The sequence below is a fragment of the Cuculus canorus genome, chromosome Z (genome assembly GCF_017976375.1).
Source record: "Cuculus canorus isolate bCucCan1 chromosome Z, bCucCan1.pri, whole genome shotgun sequence".
NCBI classification, from domain to species: domain Eukaryota; kingdom Metazoa; phylum Chordata; class Aves; order Cuculiformes; family Cuculidae; genus Cuculus; species Cuculus canorus.
Window position 1 is genome coordinate 43684553 of NC_071441.1, and position 9473 is coordinate 43694025.

Below are 9473 nucleotides of genomic sequence, written 5' to 3' on the forward strand. Positions count from 1 at the left end.
AGTGCCTTTTTAAACAGATTTCTCATATTCTTTCATACACGATGTTCCACAGAGAAGAAGGTGCAAACTGCTTTACCTTCAGGGGGAGCAGAAGAGACTGAAAAGTGAGGAACCAATTTATTTGTTGGAAGGGTTGCCTCTTGACTACTAGTTAGTGGACAAAAGCTCCACAAGTTCCCCTCATTAACAGCAGACAGCTGTATAAGGATCAAATTAAAAAAAAACCACAAAAACAAAAAAAAAAAAAAACCAAAACCAACCAGAAAGTATTTTTTTGTTCCTAGCAGGATTTTATAGAAAGGTAAATAATATAGATAAAAGCACCCTTTCTGCAAAAAGGAAAGGGTTTTTAAGGATACAATCACAGGCATGTATACTACTTAATATCCCGCTGTACCTTGCTGGCTGCCAGACTGTCAGTGCTGTAGGGGTAGGCAAACAAGCAGTGCAGCCCCTGTTGACAGCAGCATGTTCCACCCACCTGCACAAATCAAGCATGTAATCCCCAGCATTTATGGCACCTTCTGCCCTCTGAGTAGCACTGACCTACAGAAGTGGCACAGTTGCCTAAAAATCAGAGGCAAAGGACCAGCTGTACATGAAGACAGAACAGCTAAAAAGAGAAGATTCTTCCTGTGCTCTCTGTGTGGATACCTCCTGTGCACAACTCAATAACATGATAATTGCCATGTGGCATGTTTCACCCAAAAGCTTCCAAGCCAGTTTAAAGGTTGTCTTGGGTTTTTTTCTCCTAAAAAAACTTCAGCTCTACATTGTCTTTAACAGTCATAACTTACTACACTTGGCAATCAAAGAAATAAGGAGTAAACTACTTAAAAAAAATATAGGGCCAAACTATCTTGAATATTCACAGCCATCAGTCATTTCTCTTTTAACAGAATCACACTAAGGTAGAAGTCTGTTAGGTGCTAAGAATAAAAACCAAAAAAAATATAAATTGAGATACACATGAGCCATCTGCCAACACACTCACTTTGTTGCATCCGTGCAATCTTGAATTTGATGCACTAATCTATAAAGCATTACCAAGTAGAACATACGCCCCTGCCAGTGTTTGCACACCACTTAGCTCCTGCACACCTTCACCATTCAACATTATTTGTCAATTCAGCAACTTGCAGCATGATAATACCCCAAATTCATTTTCATTGTGAGTGGCCCCAAAAAATTCTATTTCTTGGGAAAGACAGAAGCAAGATGTCTGATTCTTCATGTTATAAATAAAAACGGGGGGGAGAATAAGAGATAGGCAAAAGTAAAAAGTAGGGCATGGGCTGCTTTTCTCTACTGTGGCAACTTGGGGAACAAACTGTCTATGTGGTAGGTCTCATCTTTGCCCACCACTTTTTAGTCATTTTTATCCCACCCAACGAGCCTTCTTATCAGTGTTTTGCTCCGCTTGAAGGCATTTCACCTAAACCCAAACTGATTCCTTGGAGAACTGCAGTGACTCTATACTCCTTTCTCTTCCCAGGTATCCTTTAGGTATCACTGCAGATTATACAATGAATGGCGTCGGACCAATCAGCGGGTGATACTCCTAATCCCCAAATCTGCCAATGTCCCCTCCAACCAGCAGTCCTTGCTGGGCCTGCAGTCCCTCAAAAGGAACTCAAAGGAGACAATCGTTTGATTTGGGCAGTTCTGCACAGGAGCCATGCACTAAAAATTTTTTCCTCAAACTCACTGGGGTCAGACACTATCCAGAACCCAGGAGTGTGCTATCCCTATTTACAGACTCTTTAAAGAGGAATACACTGTTTGAATTAAGATCATGGATGCTGCAATCATATGATATTTGCTAAGCTGCCAGATTTGTTAATGTAGCAGATACCATATGGAATTCTACAAACTCATGTTAATACGTCCATTATCAAGTGATGCAACCTTTTTTATTGTTTAAAATATTAAACCATGATAATTAACAATGCAAAACAGGTTTAAAAAGTGATTTTTTTTTTTTAATAATTTCCTGTTCCTACAGCTTTATTTCTTTAGGTAGCTGGACATTAACCAGTGCTGTTTTTCTTTTTCTTTCCTAAAGCACAGCAATGGTATTCCTCCTGTTAATTTTATTTGAAGGTCCTTTATATCAACATTTTTTGTTACTGCATGGTGTGTAATGAGTTCTACAAAGTGGCATATTATTTAAATCTATAAAGAATCAGAAAATTATCTTCTTTGCTACTTACTTAGTAGGGAAATTATGATAGGAAAATTATTCATTAATAAATTTATCATGTACAAAAGAAAGAAATTACACAAATTGCAAAATTCTTTCTATTTAAAAGTAGTCTAGCATGTAGTGCTCAAGAAAAAATTGTACTTTTTGCACTCAGAAGTAACAAATTAGGCACCACATTCTGTACTACAGTGCGCATTCTCCTGGCATAAATTCAAACTTAGCCAATTTACTTTGCATTTATACCAAGCTGAATTTAACCCTAATTGTAGAACCTTTTGTAAGGAAAATTCTGCATACATAACGAATGAGATCATTAGACACGTTTTAGGAAGCAGGAACTTGTCTTGCATAAAAATCAGCATTATTTTAAAGCTGTGGAATTTTCAGCTTGACAGGTAGATTTATCAGAATGTATGTAAATGCTGACTTCATTGTAGCACGGAGACCAAGGCTCTTTCCTAAAACAGTAATATACCACCTGTTATGGTGATCAAACTGATTGAAGTGTAAAGACCAGATTTTATTCCTGGGCAACATTATCTATTTCACATTGGGTTTATGCGCAGTTCATTCAGAAATTCTTCAGTCTCAGAAAAGACATAAACTTATTTTACAGAACTACACAAAATGTCACTAACAAATGTTGCTAGAATTAGAAACTGAAACTTAGCCCCTTTGAATACATGAATTTTTTTAGAAGCCTATATAGAAGGTAATGTCACTATGGGCTTTGTTTTCTAAACTCCGTAGGTACTGAAAATAAAAAGGAACACAGAGCAAGAAGGCTAATAATTTAGAAGTCAGATAGTTCAAGGTATTATGCGTGTTCCCCATCACAAAGAGCTTATTTGATGTTGTGTGTGCTCCATAGGAGAGAAAGCTAGTACACAAAACCAAATCTCTTTGTTTTATTCTGTCTTTGGACCTGTCAATCTTTAGTCATGTTATATAACAACATTCTTCATAACTGTTGATTTCATGAAGATATAAGAATCAACTACATATATAAAGCAATAACAGCCTCATTCAGACATAAAGCTAATTTCGCAACAAGGCAAGATGTGTAAGAAAATAATGAACTTGCAGATCCATACCCATTAGTCTGACAATAAGATCGAGGGCTAGACATACATTTGGAAGTGAATATCTGCTTCTCTCCCAGAGAAAGCTGGGAAAAGATTCGGAAAACATGGCTTACCACAAACTCTGTGATGGCCTAAAACCTGCAGTGTTTTGTTTTTGTTTTTTTTTTTAACCATCTTCCCAAAGGCAACTATCTGGATAAAAGAGTCAACATGCATGTAAGTAGAGAGTTCCAAGTGAAAAGCAAACCTGCTAGCCAGGGGCACAGAAATACAGCACGTCTTGCTGGGTCAGGACACTGTTACACAGTGTGTTAATACCTACACATTTGCTTCAGAATTCTGTTTTTACTTCCACTTCTTTGGAAGATACCCCAGAAAGATGGCCGACAAAAGAAGCATTATTCTTAAGTACTATTCTTGGTTTTGTTTCATGAGAGGAAAAAAACCAAAAAAGATACAAAATTAAGTAAGAACTATGAAGATAAAACCATTATTCAAATCAAACAGCATACGTGCACACAGATCAGCATAGTGACTTGGCCCGGCTTGCCTGTGTTATTACATATTTAACTTGTTCTTTAAAAACAGATTAATTAATTGGAAAAAAAAAATATTGAAGCCGCCAAAGAGAAATTCCTATTCCAGTTTTTCTGCTTGATGCACAAATAGTGCAAAACTGACTGGTAAAGTCACTACTTTCCCATGTGTTTTCTTGAGAGAAAAAAATGCCAAAAAACATCCAGTCCCACACTTAGCCTTTTGAATGAAACCCATGGGAAAAAAGCATACTTCATATTCTTCTTTGGTTTTCCTAAAACATAAGAACATAAAGGTGGATGATACTTATTTCCACTTCTGTTCTGAATCGAGTCTTGGAGACAGAATACTCTTCCTGACAAGTATTGCTTTTACTTCCACTAATTCAGGCTGTGGTTGCCACACCAAGTCCATATTCAACTAACAATTTTAGAACTGGATCGTTACAGCAAATATTCTACAAGAGCAGCAATACTCATTTTTGTCTGAATAGATGTGAAAGGCAAAATTAACTGCAGCAGTAGCGATGGTACCTACTACAGCTAGCAAAGCTTTTGGCAGTACAATGACATCTTTGTTATGCTGTCCTTATAGAGGTCCCAGTTAAGTAAAAATAAGTTAACTAATGAAAGGATGGGGGAGGTGTCTTTTTTTTCGATTCTCATGCAGCTGGCCTTGCCGTTTACATTCCTTTTCCCTGTAAGTTATATAGAAGGAACAATACTCAAGCCAATGTCTTGAGCTACAAGTGATAAAAGCAGCAGGAACTTAAGCCATTAAAAAAACCCTAAGAAGCTGCAGACATAATACAGTCTTGTTCCTTCTTTTCACATCTTGCTTGTTGATGATGGAGATTGCCATACCCAGAGTCCTCTACAATTCAGTATTAATGATAAGCGCAATGTGAATTGGAAAAGTTTTACTACTTCTACATAGACTAGTCTCGCAGGGACTATCACATTACATAAAACAGCAAACACGAGAAAATTAATGTAAGGTTAAACAGTGGTATTTGACAAAATGACAATGCTGAGAAGGTACAAGATGCCACAGCCAGAAGCTACATGAGTCCTCACTTCCTATCACAATGAGGAGAATAAAACAAAGGAAGCAGCAGTATAAAACCCTTAGGAAGAAGGAGTGAAAGCACATTCAGTGGTAGAAGAAACTGATACAGAAGAATGTAATTGGAGACTTAGAAATACCCTAGCCTTCCGTTAACTGTAGGGAAGTCACAGCATAAATATTATTAAAGCAAATTCAGGTTTTTTTGATTTGTTAGGGTTTTTTTTTTACTTGAATCTGTTAGTTCTACCAGACTGTGACTTCAATCTGTCATTTACATTTATTAAAATGAGTTTTGCATCAGCTTCACAATAGGAAGTCACACAGTGCAATGTATCAACTCAGTACATAAAAGAAATTAGGGCCAACATATGCAACTGGCCTTCGATGCAATGGATGCCATCAGGAGAGATGAAAATCTACTGTGGGAAATCCTTATGCTTTAAAAGAGCCACTCCTTCCAAATGAAGGTAAGTTCAAAAAATTCAGCTGTTAATAATTAAGCTCTTCATCTGTTTTTGTTTGAGACCAAGCTGCACGTGAGTCCACAGCTGGTTAATAAACAAGCATTTTCCTTGTGAGCAAAATTGAGTATTGCTTATTTACTGCCAAATACTGGTTTGGGGTATTCAAAGGTATCTTTAAAAACTATTAGACGATGCAAAATGTACAACAGAGGCTCCCAGCTTTATAAACACCTAGCAGGACAATACAACAAGCAAGCCTACAGTACGGGTATATAGAATGTAATGTAACTGATAACAGCACCACACCGCATACTAATTCATTGCTGTTATTCACATTTTAAATTTAATTTCCACATGGATTTCCACATAAGAAAGCTTTTTTCAAAAATCAAGCTACATCTTTCAATAGCTGCTGAGTTTAATACTTGTGATGGCCTTCAGTTCTTAAATTTTTTACTGATAGCCCCTTACACCTCACTGAAGCAATGCTACAAAACATTTTTTCCTCCTTTTTAAGTTAGAAGTTCATAGAACCAATTGTGATTTTGCTTCAACTTTATTCATAAGCATACAAAATACTTTCCTGATAAAACTTGTTAAAATACAAACCAATTTAGACATTCTATCTACAACATCCCATTAAAAACAACAAAACACAACACCTTCAGAAACAAAAAGCTACAATTGTAAAGAAAACTATCCCATGTCTTAAATTATGAAGAATGCCAGAATTGCTTGCTGATAATCTTTTCTGTTCACAAAATTTAACAATTAAACCAGCTATGAAGATTCACATCCAAGAATTTATAACTCTAAGAAAAACCATTTGAACAATCAGCTGAAGATGAAATATGCCTTTATTGATGCCACTAAATATAACTGTTCTCTCTGTGATTAACATTGAAGAAAGGAAAAAAAGTCCTGTATTTATGCAAACCCATGAAAGTATTGCAGAGGAGAACAGCAAAGGACTTTGAGCAATAAATGCACACTAAGTAAAACCTGAACTAAAATAGCCCACTTCTGCCATAATCTTGCCATGGATCTAGTTGAATATTATAAATAATTAAGTGTCCCAGTATTTGCTTGAGGTTAACCATCATATACCAGGAAAGGCTAAATAAGCATTCACATGCATCATACATGGCCTTCATTCCCTTTATAAAAATCACCATTAAGTACTAGTTGTCCTGTCTGGGACAAGAGCTTTAAAAGCTTTTATGCCCCATTAACTACTTCCTTTTTTTTTGCCTCAAGAAAAATACTTCAGTCAATTACCATGCAGGCATTTCTGCAAAAGCAGTAGTCTTTTCTTTTTTTTTTTTTTTTAATATTTTTTTCCTACTAGAAGCACCCAGCACCCTGCTCACAGTGCAGTATGAATATAAGAGGCATCATTTCACAATTTGGAGTTTCCCATAAAACACTTCTTACTCCAGAAACCCTCAGATTATTATCAAAATGAAACATTATTAAGACAATTAAATTTCTCCATGAAAAACTAAGACCAGCATTTAAAATTGCTTCTTTTACAGAAGTGAATAAATGAATAATTAGCATCTGCTGAATAGAAAAGGTATTCATGTTATCTGTATATGCATTTCCTTCCCTCTATTTTGCTGTCTGCTTGGGCAAATATGATGTAGGTATAGGCAGCAGAGACAAAAAAGTCAGAGGGTAAGACCAGTTGTAGCATACAGCTACAATTGACTACACTATGTAAAAATAATTTGTACCACAGGGATACACTTGATTACATACAATTGTCCACTACAATTAGTTTACAGGTTTACTGCTTTTGCTGTGAACACATACAACAAATCAAACCCATAGAAACAAGATCAGCTGACAGGAATTGCATCAAGTGTTCATTGTACAATACCAGTGCCCTACACGTCAAACCACCTGTTTCCTAAACAGATTCTTATGCTGGTTTGCAAAGGAATGAGTGTTTCAGCAGATACATTTCTGGTAAAGTGTTTCTCTAGTTGCAAACAATGGGCTACTGAACAGTTTTCACCTGTTAGGATTAGACCATTTGTATCTCTTGTCAACTGTGTAACAGATCAGTATCACATAATGATAATCTGTATCTGTTGCCAACTCCAGCAAGGGCTAAAAGGTAATCATTATATTTTACTGTAACAACAGGAACAAAAGTCCAACCAAAACTTTAATCACATGCCTGAAGAGGTAAACTAGGATATTGTTTTGCTTCTTCTCTGGCTGATGACCTAACAACCTCCAGAAAACATGAGCATATTTCATGTAACATTGCACATAGCCAACTAGCTCATTCTGTAGTGGTCAGATACCTTTACCAAACTGATCAGTGTGCCAAGAGTGGCACAAACTATACCAAGAGTTGGTATAGTTTAGGGTAATAACCACAACAGCAGAGGTGGTTTATTTTGACTGCAATTCCAAACTTAACAGGAACAAGGGACGTTCAGACATTGTGTAGCAGAGGAGAAAAAATAAATGAGTATTGCCATAAAAATTTGCTTCATGCGGTGGCACAAAGCACACTCCTCCACAAGTTGAGGCTCGTGCTTTTCAGTACCATAATGAAAGGTCCACCCTAGCTTGCAGTAATCAAAACACACTTTTAGACTTGTGAGACAATGGATAAGGCCCAAGTATGGCCTCAAGTTGCACCAGGAAAGGTTTAGATTGGATATTAGAAAAAAATTCTTTACAGCAACAGTGGTCAAGGATTGGAACAGGCTGCTCAAGGAAGCAAAGGAGTCGTCATCCTTAGAGGCGTTCAAAAATACGTGTAAACATGACACTTCATGACACTGTTTAGTAGGCATACAGGTGTTGGACTTGGGATGATCTTACAGGTCTTTTCCAGCCTCAATGATTATATGATTCTATGACAACTAAAGCTGTTCTGTTTAATAAAGCAGAAACTTCCAAAAGTTATTACAGAACTGGCAGGGAAATGTAGGAAGTTTTAGGCTTGGTTGGTTTTTTTTTTTTTTAATTTTTGAATAGCAAGATCTCCACCTGGTGGTAGTGTGTTTTACTCTAAAGGTCAGAGTGAACACATGTACGCACACATACTCCCTGCAAGGGTCATTTCCCCAACAGTCTTAATGCTAGTTTTCATTAATATTTGTAACAGCAAAATAATTTTTCTAAAAATCAGTATTTCTTCCATTGTCATCCCTCAGAGTGCTTACTTACCAGAATATTCACAAGACTCATGTAAAAGCTCTCTTCATAGAGAAAACGAGTTTCAAGTAGCAGCTCCTAGCTGTACATTTAGCTGAAAGAATTACAGCACTGTCCATCATCCTGGTGACAAAAACCAGGCTCTACAAAAGCTATAACCAAGAATCCTTGATTATAGTGGCAGGTGTCTACAATAAATAAAGAATTAGGTACTCAGTGCCTACAAGGCAAAATATTTTTCTTTACTACTGATGGGAGCGATATAACAGTCTGGCTTGATCAAGTCTGGCTTGATTTGATATAACAAACTGGCTTGATCAAGTCTTCACTGGAATACATTGCTAGCATGTGCCATTAGTTTTGACAACAACAAACAAGGAATGTAATTAACCATTTCCTACAATATAGTGTTCATGTAGTGTTTATACGGTGTATGCCTCCAGATATCCAAGACTACAATGAATAGAAAGCCTTTACTCCTACATATCAAACTGACGAGTATTCACAATGTTATGGGATACAGAGTGATGATTAAAGAACAAGAAAATATTTATGTTATGTAAACATTCAAATATAAACAGGAATATAAATCAGTTATTACACTGTGGTTTAATGCAGTTGTTTAAGACAGCATCACTGTCAAAAGAAACAGTCCCCCGAATCCTCATTTACCTGCATAACCCTTGGCCATCTGCCCCCTCACTTTCTCCTGGCACAAGGTTGAAATGACACCATGTAGTTCACTAGGAAATGGAACTTCAAGATGAAAGACATGTTAACGAAGACTTAAATTTATCTTAACACTAAAGCTAGTAAAAAGCTCAAATGAACTTCCAATCAAATTCTGGCCACACATTTAAAAAAATCTACCAGATTAAGATGAAGATAACTATTTACAGTATTTCTAAACTTCTATTTATGTTGTTGTGCCAT

At 36.5% G+C, this 9473-nt stretch overlaps 1 protein-coding gene across 1 annotated transcript in view; it reads left to right on the plus strand.

Annotated features, from left to right (window-relative positions):
- MARCHF3 (membrane associated ring-CH-type finger 3) overlaps nt 1–5424 on the plus strand; it is an 88142-nt gene extending 82718 nt beyond the window's left edge. Inside the window, exon 6 of the mRNA XM_054054788.1 lies at nt 1496–5424. Within this exon, the coding sequence (XP_053910763.1) occupies nt 1496–1654 (159 nt within the window). The 3' untranslated portion in view covers nt 1655–5424. The remainder of the gene's footprint in view (nt 1–1495) is intronic.
- Nucleotides 5425–9473: the final 4049 nt, after the last annotated feature.